The 13,462-nt window shown below is 42.2% G+C and overlaps 1 protein-coding gene across 1 annotated transcript in view; it reads right to left on the reverse strand.

The window, feature by feature from the left end:
• Positions 1-13,462, reverse strand: part of PCOLCE2 (procollagen C-endopeptidase enhancer 2) — a 45,204-nt gene that overhangs the window by 14,513 nt on the left and 17,229 nt on the right. Inside the window, exons 2-6 of the mRNA XM_072143072.1 lie at positions 13,227-13,335; positions 4,698-4,953; positions 4,012-4,136; positions 2,817-2,953; positions 65-219 (exon numbers count right to left, since the gene is read on the reverse strand). Coding sequence (XP_071999173.1) covers positions 65-219; positions 2,817-2,953; positions 4,012-4,136; positions 4,698-4,953; positions 13,227-13,335 — 782 coding nt within the window. The remainder of the gene's footprint in view (positions 1-64; positions 220-2,816; positions 2,954-4,011; positions 4,137-4,697; positions 4,954-13,226; positions 13,336-13,462) is intronic.

Raw genomic sequence — 13,462 nt, forward strand, 5'->3', positions numbered from 1 at the left:
AATGGTCTTTAATGTCCAGTAACTTACAGGAGTCCTGTACTTATGGAAAGGCAGATTCACTTACTTGCAGTGGTGGGAGCAGTTGTTGTCACAGGGGAGGATGTGGTTGTTAATAATCTTTTTGGCCTGAATTTGTAATGTCCAATAAACCCATCGGCAGTCAGACTTAGGTCTGACAAGAACTGAATGAGGAGTTCATTTTTCTCAGATACAATCGGTCTGTAATGGGGAGAACACATGTTACTTCACAAAGACAACAATGTAAAAGTTATAGATTATGTTTCATATAACAAAAAGTTTTCTTCTATACATGTGACTCAACATTTTCCTAAATATTCTTGTATCTCTAAATACTGAGCACCGATATGACCACCATTAAGGCTTGAAGAATTCCGGGAAGAGAGCCCAAAGCATGCGCCTCTATTAAAAAAATACAGGAGTGTAGTTAGTTTCTTACTGATGTTTTACTGAACTCAACTACACTTCCATATTTTTTGTACACAAATTTAGGTCATGGGGTGACATAAAAAGTATCACCAAGAGGATTTAGGCTACATTCACACTGACGTATGGAGGACGTATATACGGCCAACGTATATACGGCCGATATACGTCCTCCATAGACGTCAATGGGTGCATGGCGCTCTACGGGAGCGGTACGGTGCAGCAAACGTGCGGCACCGTACCGCTCCGTACCCGTACTCCGTAGTACGGCGCCGTGCGCCATTAATTCCTATGGAGAGGGGCGGGGGTGAGCTGCGCTCACCTCCTCCTCCTCTCCCCGTACACTGCCGTTGCCCACTACGCTACGGGCGGGCAACGGCAGTGTGAATATAGCCTTACTGTGGTCTAAAAACCTTGTGACAGGAGACGTGTGAAGCACAGCTAAGAACGTTTGGTTTCCATTCATGGAGGTTAATTGTTATTCTTTTATCATTTTCTCCACCATCGGTCCACCTGTATGGTCAGTAATGAGATCTAGGTGTAACCATATAATGAGGCTTCTCTAATAGGGGAAGTTGTGAATAAATAAAAACCACATCCAGTCCCGATTTCCTGTGACAGATTGTCCATCCCGTCATATGCTGTACTATATTGTGCTTTCTGGGGATCTTCTTGGAGAAGACCACACTTTTCAATGGAATTTTGCGAGGTCATATCAAAGAAGGATCACAATGATCTGCTTTTATTCAGTGATATAGCTACTGTGTTGTTTTTCTAATGAACAGCACAGATATTTACAAAAAATAAATATATCAAACAATTATTGTTCCATATTATTTTGTTTTGCAAATTTTAACATAACCATGACACTCTCCTGTGGCATGTTAATTGAAAGCAACGTCAGTCTCAACAACACCAATGTTCTAGTTTTTGGCCACGTAGTTCTGTTTTTCCCTGGTTTTGCTCCTAGAGCATGTGCCATTTGGAATGGACACAGTGAACCGCACCCACTTGTGAGAAGAGAAGAGTTAGAAAAGAATATCAGAGAAATGTACTTATTATGCCTGATTAAATATCTAATATCAGTATTATTATAAAAATTAAAGGTTGTGCAATACAACATGTACATTTAGACAACAGTAAAAGTTCATGTGATAGAATTTAATAGGAATATGCATTAATACCCTAATCATTCATTTATGTTGAATTTTTGGGATCTGGTGATCAGGACTCCTGTAATCAGTAGAACAAGGGGTATATGTTGAAGTAACAAGTACAGTGATACCTATGTATCCAGACTGTGTAATAATAGCTATTTAAGTGGTGTAGATCAATGGGTTGCTTGTAGTCTACTTATTGCTAAGGATTAGATTAGCCATCAATCAGTATGGTCAGAAGACTCCAGTTGGCTTCAGAACTGAAGACGACACAGTGAAATAATGGGGTATGTGCTAAGGATAACACCAGCTTACTGCATAGTAGTTTTCTAGCAGGTGGAGGTATATAAGTTTAATGCCTCATTTAAGTAGAAATTTAAAGGAAATCTCCCATCAAAATCCAGCATAATAAACCAGGAACCCTTACCCATAGATCGATGCTCTTTGACTGTGGTTAACTTCTTATATGTCTTATCCAGGCCTCCTTACTTCTAAAATCAATGTTTAAAATTATGCAAATGAGCATACCTGAGGGAGTATAAGGGAGGGTGAAGCAGTGCACCAGTCTGTAGCACGGATCATAGAAGGGCTAGGGTAGCCCTTCTGGCTCATTAACATTTTAAAATTAAATTTAAAATCAATAATTTTAAAAGTCTATTTTAGAAGGGAGGAGGCCTTTGATAACAAATATAAGAAGATTACCACAGTCACAGGGCCTGCATCTATGTGTAAGTGCCCCTGGTTTATCATAATCATGGTGGCTTAGTGGTGAGCATTAGAGCCTTGCAGCACTGGGGACCTGGGTCCAAGTCCTAGGGTCAACATCTGCAAAGAGTTTGTATGTTTTCTCCGTGTTTGCATGGGATTCCTCCGGGTCCTCAGGTTTCCTCCCACACTCCAAAACACACTGGTATGTTGATTAGATTGTGAGTCCCATTGGGGACAGGGACCGATTTGGCAAGCACTATACAGCGCTGCGCAATCTGTGTGCGCTATATAAATAAAGAATTATTATTATTATTATTAAAACGGATTTTGATGGCAGATTTCCTCTAGTGGGAAATCCACTTTAGCACAACAGGGCCAAAAACTGCACTAAACCACGCTATTCCAATCCTTAGTAATTTATTTACACCAATCCAGATCTGTTATCATGTTACCCTATGCAACAACTGCTAATTTGATACAAGCATAACATGAGTTAGGTTTACTTACGCCGGTGGACTGTCCCCACAAAACTTCCCAATCCTCTTAGCGTCATTCATCTCTCCTCCATTAAACACTGAAACATAATCATATCTGCAGTAATTGTCTCTCTCCACGTCAAATTTCTCAAATTTAACTTCAATTACCTAAAACAAAAAAAAAATTCATGGAGCTTCTTCTATGTGTGTTTCAATCAGCAATAGCATGAGATGCATGTAAGGCAATGCAGTATTATTCATACTGGGCATCTTCATATCTAGAAAATGAAAGATTTCTCTAGAAGATTTTTTTAATGTAATGTTGGGTGACGGGGGTGGCCCGCAGGACTGGAGACAAGAACCAAGAAGGTATAAGTGATTGATTATTTTTACACCACGTGAAGCTAATAGTAAATAGCAAAGTATTGATCCTGGACAACCCCTTTAATGTGTCAGTGCAGAGCGCTGTCCAATGTGTGCAAAGGCCTTTAGGCTTTTCAAACGAAAATGTAGTGTAAATTGTCCTAATTTCTTCTGTAAAAGACCAACAATTTTCCATAAGTTTTATTTTTCTCAGATTTTGTTCTTCATTTAAGTTTTTATGCAATTTTTGATTCAGATTTTCACCTTTATTCACACATAAAGAAAAACTGATGCATGTGGTCTTTGTTTTCTATAAGAGTCAATCAGTAAAAACTGCCTGCACTTGGATGTTGTGCAAGTTCTTTTAGTATTTTTTTTGTCTGACCCATATTCTTTATAAACGACTCACATGTAGTGGAGGATATTGCAATTTCCTTGCAACGTTTGCAGTTGTTCCACAGGCTTGTGTATGTGAAACAACAAATGTCTGGAGAAACCCCACATGTTAACAAACCCTTAGATATGACACCACAACTATAAGTATACAAGTCATATAACAAATAATCTGAATTAATGAAAATCTCTTTTATCCCCTTTAAACAAATATATCAGTATAGTATAGGAACAGGTCAGCATGGCTGATGGCTCGAGCAATGCAAAACATATTGTGCCTTTTGGAGTAGAGTATTCATGAGGGAAGTCCTCTTCCTGCTTCTCCCTACCCCCTCGCCAGTGATTGACAGGCTACATGTATACACATCGTATTCACCCAGCCTGCCAATCAATGACGAGGAGGCAAGGGGTTGCATGGAGAATATATAGTTGGTTAATGTTTGGAACAAATCCTTTCTTTTTGGTTTTACCTGATGTTTTGGAGCCACAATATGCCATGAACATGTAACTCCAGCAGGATAGTCCCGGTCTGGCCAGTTTGGTGTTTTAAAGGTTCCAGAAGGTTTGTCTAACCGACCTCCACAGTATTGATCGCCTGCAATTATAGGACATATAATATATAAAATCACCTGGCTGTCATCTACACAATTGGACTTGATGTGCTTCATACACAATCAAAGATTAGTAAACAATATTTCTTCTTGCTTTTGGCAAACAAGTGTTAATCTGTTAAAACTCACTTCCTGTCTTTAGTTGGCGGCCTCTGACCCATGTAACTTCATCCTCACCAAGCTCATTGACTCTTCTGCCTGCTGCTTTGTTGTCAAGCACCAGACTTGATATTCACCACATTTATCATCTTGTCTGACCTTGTGTCCAACTATTTCCTTTTCTAACACCTATTACACAAATAGAACTGTCCAACTACATTCTGTACTTGTTATATGAGTCCTAAAGGCTACAAGTGTTCACCCCAACCACCGAGGAATGCTTTTGGCATCAGTTTGAATACAATAGAATATAATAGAATAAAACCTAAATAGCCTAAATGTCCTGGAGGTGACGCGTTGCAGAGGGGATTTTATTTGAAAAACACAATCGTCCTTAATCCTAATGGAGACTATTGAGGCACTTCTAGAACTGCAAAATACATTACCTCTTTCATTGGGTTCAGCCGCAGAAAACATTGCAATGAAGCCGTTCCCTGCTGTATTGGCATCTGATACCATCTGGACCAACATTTTATTGCTGTTTGATACAAGAGCACCTGGTCTAAAAGTGCCACAGAATCTTCCGATGCGTTGCCCATTAGCGTGTCCATTGTAAACGTCTACAAAGTCGTATCGACATAGATTATCGTTCTCCAAATCAATAAATCGGAAAGAAAGAACTACAACTTTACCCTCAGGTACCTGTAAGACATAAAAAAACATTGAACTGTTTTATAATTAGAATTGTGAGATTGACCCAATAGGTAATAAGTACCCTGTAATGCTTTATATACCTGAAGTGGCAACGCAGGGGAATTAAAACTTGCTTCGTATTGGGAATCCTTCTTTCCAAAGCAATACTTTAAAATGTTTTTACCCATCTGTAAGATATGCCGGCACTGCCATATGTGTCACGGGTGCTCCTGCGACCCAAGCGCACCTGTGCCCCTCTCCGCTCCCCGGGACCCCCGTTGTCTTTCTTACCTTGCTGCGTGCCAGCGCAGGCTCCGGCGGCCCGCCGCACGGCCCTGCCGCACGGCCCCGCCTCCACAAGAGAAAGCTGTGTTCTATGCCCTTTGCGGTTATACTGATTTCCAGTTGTGACCTCGATTTCATTCCTGACTTCGCTCCTGTGCTGCCTGTCCTGACCTATCGCTACGTTCCCGACTCTGATCCTGTGCTGACCTCCTGCCTGTCCCTGACCATGCTTTTGTCTTACAACTTTGTACTACGCCTTGGCTGCCATCACAGACAAAGTCGGGCCTGTGGAGCAACCTGGTGGTACCAAGTCCAACCTGCTTTGCGGCAGGCTCTGGTCCGGGTACCACTTAGTCTCCGCTCGTGCCACTACCCCTGGTGCCTGACAATATGACATGCAGGGGTCTGACATGTAGGAGGCAGTTGCACTGTTTTAGCATTGCATCTCCTTCTCCACTTTCCAGGTACAGCAAGTTAATGTCTATGAACATAACTACATTACTAGAGTGGTTGTACTTATTTTTATAAGCAGCTGGTGGCTGGAGTAGTTCTATGAAGGGAAAAACAATGAGAGGTTGCAATGCTATTAGTGCTGTAGCTCCTTATTCTCAAGATTGGTGGGGGTCCCAAATCACCCAATTAAACTGTGATTTGTAATCCTAGCACTACACGATCCCTTTAAAAGTACTGAAACAATATATACTGCTTTTTTGCTAGAGTTTTATATGTGGATATATACAGTAATACTGGGAGGTAATTTCTGTTGAATAAAGCATATTGAGAACATTCATGTCATGTGTACCATCTGCTACGTGTTTCTCCAACATACCAATAAGAAGGAAGTGAAGATAAAAGAAACACATTTATTTGCAGTTGAATGTACTTCTGACCCTGTCAGGACGTAACATGAAACAATACTCGGAAACCCTAGAAAGTCCTAAGTTCTCTGTCTTGAAATTTCTTATTATAAATGGAGCTTTGAAAACTTAAATATACAGAGTCAAAGCATTTTACTGTAAATGGAGTTATGAGACCCTGCGATCCCCTTCTTCAGGTCCCTCAACATGGTGCTTCACTGATGGATATGTACACAGGATGTGATTGATTCCAGATCAGGATCAGATGCTCAGAGAAACATAAAGCAGAGATCGTAGGTACATGGGGCTGATTTGTATGGTTGAGCACCTTCTCTCATCACAGAGAGGGGAAGAAGAATGAACCGACTAATGTCTGTATCCTTGACTCAAAAACTTAAATGGAAAATTCCAAATATGGACAATGTTTAGAATTAGTTTTTCTTATACTCATGAATTTATATCATAATTAGAGATGAGCGAGTATACTCGTCCGAGCTTGATGCTCGTTCGAGTATTAAGGTACTCGAAACGGCTCGTTGCTCGGACGAGTATTTCCCCTGCTCGAGATCGAGCATTTAATTAAAAAAACACCGTGAAGAACAATGAAGAATAGAATAAAAACAGTGAACACAGGATCATTTAAGTGAAAAACACAGTGCAGAACACAGTGAAGAATAGATTACAGATGTTCGGCACATCTGCTTACTTGTCGGGAGATACGCGCGGAACGGTGCGTACAAAATAGTATGTGAAGAACAATATATATGTGTGTAAAGAACACATTGCAGATGTTTACATACATCTGCAATGTCTTCTTCACACATATATATTGTTCTTCACATGCTATTTTGTACGCACCGTTCCGCGCGTATCTCCCGACAAGTAAGCAGATGTGCCGAACATCTGTAATCTATTCTGCACTGTGTTCTGCACTGTGTTTTTCACTTAAATGATCCTGTGTTCACTGTGTTCACTGTGTTCACTGTTTTTATTCTATTCTTCACTGTTCGGCACATCTGCTAACTTGTCGGAAGATACGCGCGGAACGGTGCGAACAAAATAGTATGTGAAGAACAATATATATGTGTGAAGAACACATTGAAGAACACGGTGAGCAGGACAGAGACACCGGGGAGCAGCACAGAGACACCGGGGAGCAGCACAGAGACACCGGGGAGCGGCACGGAGACATCGGGCAGTGGCACGGAGACATCGGGCAGCGGCACGGAGCGGCACGGAGACATAGGGGCACGGAGACATAGGGGCACGGAGACATAGGGGCACGGAGACATAGGGGCACGGAGACATCGGGGCACGGAGACATTGGGGCACGGAGACATCGGGCAGCGGCACGGAGCGGCACGGAGACATAGGGGCACGGAGACATAGGGGCACGGAGACATAGGGGCACGGAGACATAGGGGCACGGAGACATCGGGGCACGGAGACATCGGGGCACGGAGACATCGGGGCACGGTGACATCGGGGCACGGAGACATAGGGGCACGGAGACATAGGGGCACGGAGACATAGGGGCACGGAGACATCGGGGCACGGAGACATCGGGGCACGGAGACATCGGGCAGCGGCACGGAGCGGCACGGAGACATAGGGGCACGGAGACATAGGGGCACGGAGACATCGGGGCAAGGAGACATAGGGGCACGGAGACATAGGGGCACGGAGACATCGGGGCACGGAGACATAGGGGCACGGAGACATAGGGGCACGGAGACATCGGGGCACGGAGGCATCGGGGCACGGAGACATCGGGCAGCGGCACGGAGCGGCACGGAGACATAGGGGCACGGAGACATAGGGGCACGGAGACATAGGGGCACGGAGACATGGGGGCACGGAGACATAGGGGCACGGAGACATCGGGGCATGGAGGCATAGGGGCACGGAGACATCGGGGCACGGAGGCATTGGGGCACGGAGACATAGGGGCACGGAGACATAGGGGCACGGAGACATAGGGGCACGGAGGCATAGGGGCACGGAGACATAGGGGCACGGAGACATTGGGGCACGGAGACATCGGGCAGCGGCACGGAGCAGCACGGAGACATAGGGGCACGGAGACATAGGGGCACGGAGACATAGGGGCACGGAGACATAGGGGCACGGAGACATCGGGGCACGGAGACATCGGGGAGACTTCAGTGGAAGAAGAGCAGCGGATCCCGGGACAGCGTATCTCCCGACAAGTAAGCAGATGTGCCGAACATCTGCAATCTATTCTTCACTGTGTTTTTCACTTAAATGATCCTGTGTTCACTGTGTTCACTGTTTTTATTCTATTCTTCACTGTTCTTCACATCTGCTAACTTGTCGGGAGATAATATACGCGCGGAACAGTGAAGAATAGATTGCAGATGTTTGCATACATCTGCTAACTTATCAGAAGACGTTCTTTTTCAATTAATTAACACATTTTATTCCCGAACCATGGTCCCTTTGAAAAATGCTCGAGTCTCCCATTGACTTCAATGGGGCTCGTTATTCGAGACGAGCACTCGAGCATCAGGAAAAGTTCGTCTCGAATAACGAGCACTCGAGCATTTTAGTGCTCGCTCATCTCTAATCATAATCATTTAGAATTTATTCTACAACGATTAGGACTCCTTTAAACAGAAGGCATTTGCATAGTTCATTTCCATCACATCCGCATGGGTTTGCACCTTCAAGGTCTGAAAACTTCTAAATGTAAGATACGGGAATCGGGCAAGTATACCAGCTGTGCAGCCAAACAACAAGTACCCTTAGGGCAAATGGGAACACCTGGATCTTTCTATTTTGTGGCACCATGCAGTCTGTGGAAGGAAATCTTCTAGAATTTTCTTCTACGTAGCTTTGGGATTTTAGGTATAAAAATTATGCTATCAAATACTTTATATTATGCAACAAAAAGGAAGAAGCAAAATGTTTCACACACCTAACATAATCAGATGAAACAATAAGTGCAAGGAGGAGTCTATAATGATGAAGGGGTGACACAGAAGGTGACTTGTACAATAGTCCAGCCATTATTTAAGGGTTAAAATAAATAATCAAATAAATAAATAGATAAATAAATAATGTTGAATGAACCAGTCATCAAGCCATAAGGGATTAAATAGAAAGGAGGAATCAGTGGAGGTTTAGAGAAAAGAGAGTAAAAAAAGTTACTTGCAGTTAGGGAATGTCATAGGCCTCCCTGAAAAGATGGGTTTTTAGGGCATGTTTGAATGTTCAGTAGTTAAGTATTAGCCTGATAGTTTGAGGTAATGCATTTCAGAGAATAGGTGCAGCTTGGGAGAAGCTGACAGAAGTGGGAGGTTTGAATTAAGGAAAAGTAATCTCAGATCACATGGAATGGGTGATAGACGGAGATGAGGACGGAGAAGTAGGGGGGGCGCAGCACTACGCAGAGCTTTGTGGTTGAGGGTGATTCATTTGACTTAAATACGAAAGGTGATGGGTAGCCAGTGGCATCCATGTAACGTCCGATTAATAGACCATTCTGGCTGCTGCATTAACTATAGAGAAGAGCAGGGAGTTACAATAGTCGAGATAAGAGTAAATCATTGCAATAGTTAGGGATTAGAGGTTTCCTTGGTTAAGAAAGGATGGATTCTAGAAATGTTTTTGAGGTTCAAGCGGCATGAGTATACAAGTGATTGTATGTACAAATGAGAGATCGGAGTTGAGCATAACCCCAAGACAGCGGGCCTGAAATGGAAATGTCACGGTTGGGTTGAACCAGAAGCTCAGTCTAAAGACCAGAAGCTCAGTCTAAGTTAGAAACATCAGAAAAAATATCTCTGGTGTTTTGCAGTAAGGCAGGGGTGAAGTATGGATATCATCAGCGTAAAGTTGGTACTAAAAACCAAACCTGCTAATGGTTTGTCCAATAAGGGCAGTAGAGAGGGAAAATAGAAGAGGACCTAGGTCTGAGCCCTGAGGAACCCCAACAGTAAGAGAAAGAATCGATGAAAGATCCATAGAAGGAAACACTAAAGGTGCTGGTAGAGAGATAGGAAGAGAACTAAGAGAGCACAATGGTATTCATGCCAATGGAGTGAAGCATCCTGAGGAGGAGCCGGTGGTCCACAGTATCAAACACTGCAGAGAGATCCAGAATAACGAGGAGAGAATAGTCACCTTTGGATTTTGCAGCAAGAGATTTTTGTAGACTTTAGAAAGAGCAGTTTCGATAGAAACCAAATTCTAGGGGGTCAAGGATGGAGTTAGCAGAGAGATAACGAGTTGGTCAAGAATAGACTAGGCATTCCAGTAGGTATGAGATAAAGCAGAGATCAAAGATTGGTTGGTAGTTAACAGCACTGTATTGGCCCAGGGAGAAGTTTTTTTTAGCAATGGGGATAGAACAGCATATTTGAAGGAGAAGAGAAAGACACCAGAAGAGAGAATAAAATGCTTAGTGAGGTGAGAAGTGACTGCTGGGGAGAGAGACTGTATGAGATGTGAGGGGATGGGGTCACTGATGCAGGTGATGGGGCTAGCAGAGGAAAGGAGCCTGGACAATTCTTCCTCAGTGACTAGCTCAAAGGAAGAGAGTGAACAGGGTGAGGTGCAGAGGGAAGGGGATCCATGAAGCTTGTGGATTGGAAAATTTCCTGTCACATTCTAGTTGGCGTCACTCATTTGGATCTTCGAAACAAGAGTCCAAAAACAATGAATAATACAGACAGTCCCCGGGTTAAATACAAGATTCTGTAGGCTTGTTCTTAACTTGAATTTACCTGTCGGAATAGGCTTCATGTCCAGGTCATAATCAGGAGCTTCCCATCTGGGTCACAGTGTAGTGCCATAGGTTTCTATGGGGCAGCATCCAGGAGGCACAGAGATCAGTTTTTAACCAGTTTTTAACCATTACTTAGCTTAACTGCCTGAATCCCCCCTATATTACCTCACATTTAATGGTATATTTCACGTAATTATTATTATTAGTAGCAGGAGTAGTTGTAGTTACAGTAATCAAGAAATTCCCTTTATAAATGAGAGTAATCATGTTAAGACTTTAAAATAGACACTTGTTTCTGTCTCAAAATGGTGAAACAGGTGAAATCCCCAGGGGGGGGCCTTTGCCAGAGTGGCCCTTTCAGCCTGATAGGGCCCCTACCCCCTTTTGTAAGAGAAAGTACACCAAATGTTTTCTGTGTTCAAACTTCAAATAGTCAAACTTTAAGTGAATAAAACATAGGTCCGAAAATCATTTAATCTGTGTGCACTGTATAAATCCCATGGGGCTCACAATCTAATCATGTTCCTATGACATCCTTTACCCTCAGACAATTCATTGCTTTTTCTACTGTAATAGGGAATATAATTAGATAAGAATAGACTGATAACTAGAATAGTAAAATTCTTTTTTCAAACTTTTTTTGTAACAGCACAAGAAAGAAAATACATACAAACATACATACATACGTAACACCCCCCCCCCTCCCCGGAGAAGGGTGTCTCAATATCCGACCAAGCTTTAGATCACCTCATACGTGCACACAGTGTGCTCCACCAGACACACCAAGAGAAAGACGGAGCTTAATTGCAATTTGCAGGCCTAACCAGTGCCATGTCACTTAGAACCTCTGAAGATGGCAACCTGGGCGTAAGGATCCATTTCCGCCACTGTTTTTCGAACTTCTTCATATTATCTAGTTTCAAATAGATGTACTTTTCCATTCTAATTACGTGATTAATTGGTGTAACTAATTTCTTGAATTTAGGAGGTGATGCATCTAACCAATGAGAGGCCCCACGTTTCCTTGTCTGATATAGTATCTTAGTAGTAGTTAACTTTTGAGCCAATGTTATAGGGAGCTCCGAGACATACCCCAACCAGTGGTGACTTTGGAATGTTAATTTTGAAAATTTTCTCTAGTAGGCCAAATATTTTGCTCTAGAAGCGTTGAAGCAACTGGAATCCCCAGAACATACGCAAAAGTTCTACCGGGTCTTGCGGACACCGTGTACATTTTGCATCTGAACGATACCCCCTTTTCTGCAACATGGCCGGTGTATGGTAAACTCTGTGAAACAGGAACAACTGGGATCCCTATGGCCAATATTTAGGGACACAATGGGCACCATAGAGAGGATTTCCTTCCATGCTTCCTCTGTGACACCGTTTATTTCAGCTGCCCTTTTATCACGTAGTCTATCCAGAGAACTTGAATTGAAGAAGTCTAGAATATGGCTGTATAATATTGAGGTTAGACCACTAGTTGAGCCTTCGTATTTCAGCAAGTTAACAAAGACAGAAGTTTGAATCTCCAGAAAGCCCTTGCAGCTCTGAGCTTCTAAAGCATGTCATAGTTAGAGATACTTAAAGAATTGTGTTTGTGGGAGAGCAAATTTGTCTTGCAACTGCTGGAACGACTTTATAGTGCCATTATGGTACATCTGAGAAATATGGGTTACCCCTTTCTGTTCCCACTGCTCAAAGAGCCCTCCGGCTGATACACTTCCCACTTATCTGTGTTATGCCACAACGGGGAGAATAGTAAAATTCTAATAAAAGAATAAAAATCCCTGGAAGCGTTTGAAAACTATAATATATTTAGTAATCAGTTTTTTATAAAATTCTCAAAACTTTCATTCCAGTATGTTGGAGTTCTATTGCTTATTATAGTATATAACAAAGTCATTAACTTTCACAATGCAGCCAGATGGTAAGACAGAGGGAGACATACACTGCTGTCTGCTACTGATATGACTCATGGGGTTCACGCTAGCAACTGGTTCAGGATTGTAAAAACAGACATTTTGTATTCTATGAGATCTATAGTCATTACATTGTCAGGTCCTACAGCATTTGAGTCATCAGTATCTTAGTAACCTTCTGTGACTAACAGTTTTCCAAAAAAATGTTTTGCTACTAAATTCTGCAATGACTGTGAGAGCAAGAGAATCTCTATTGGTTCTATAGTCATAAAATGTATAACTGCATTCCTTTGTGATATCTTCATTATCTTGTTATACACATCAAATTATATTGAAATAATTTTATTGAAAATGTAAATTTCAGGAAAAGGGACAGAGTTATTATAAGTTCAGTATCCACACAACATTTTTCTCAAACTCAGAATTTCTTAAACAGGTATGCCAATGTAAAAAAAAACATTAACCTACTGTAATTTTCCATGTACATTTGCTGTTGGGTGGATAGACTCCTGGAAACCCTTCACTTCCCAGTACTCCTGTTTCTCCGGTTAGGTTTCCACCACAAGTAAATGTGTACCTGTCATAGATAAGATGTAATTCAGTAGCCAAATAAGTTGCTTAGTTTATAAAGTACTAAAACTAATGCATTCATGGTATCTGTGTATCCATGTTCAAATACATGTTTAAGCATATTCAACATAATC

The sequence above is a fragment of the Engystomops pustulosus genome, chromosome 3 (assembly GCF_040894005.1).
Source record: "Engystomops pustulosus chromosome 3, aEngPut4.maternal, whole genome shotgun sequence".
Classification (NCBI taxonomy): domain Eukaryota; kingdom Metazoa; phylum Chordata; class Amphibia; order Anura; family Leptodactylidae; genus Engystomops; species Engystomops pustulosus.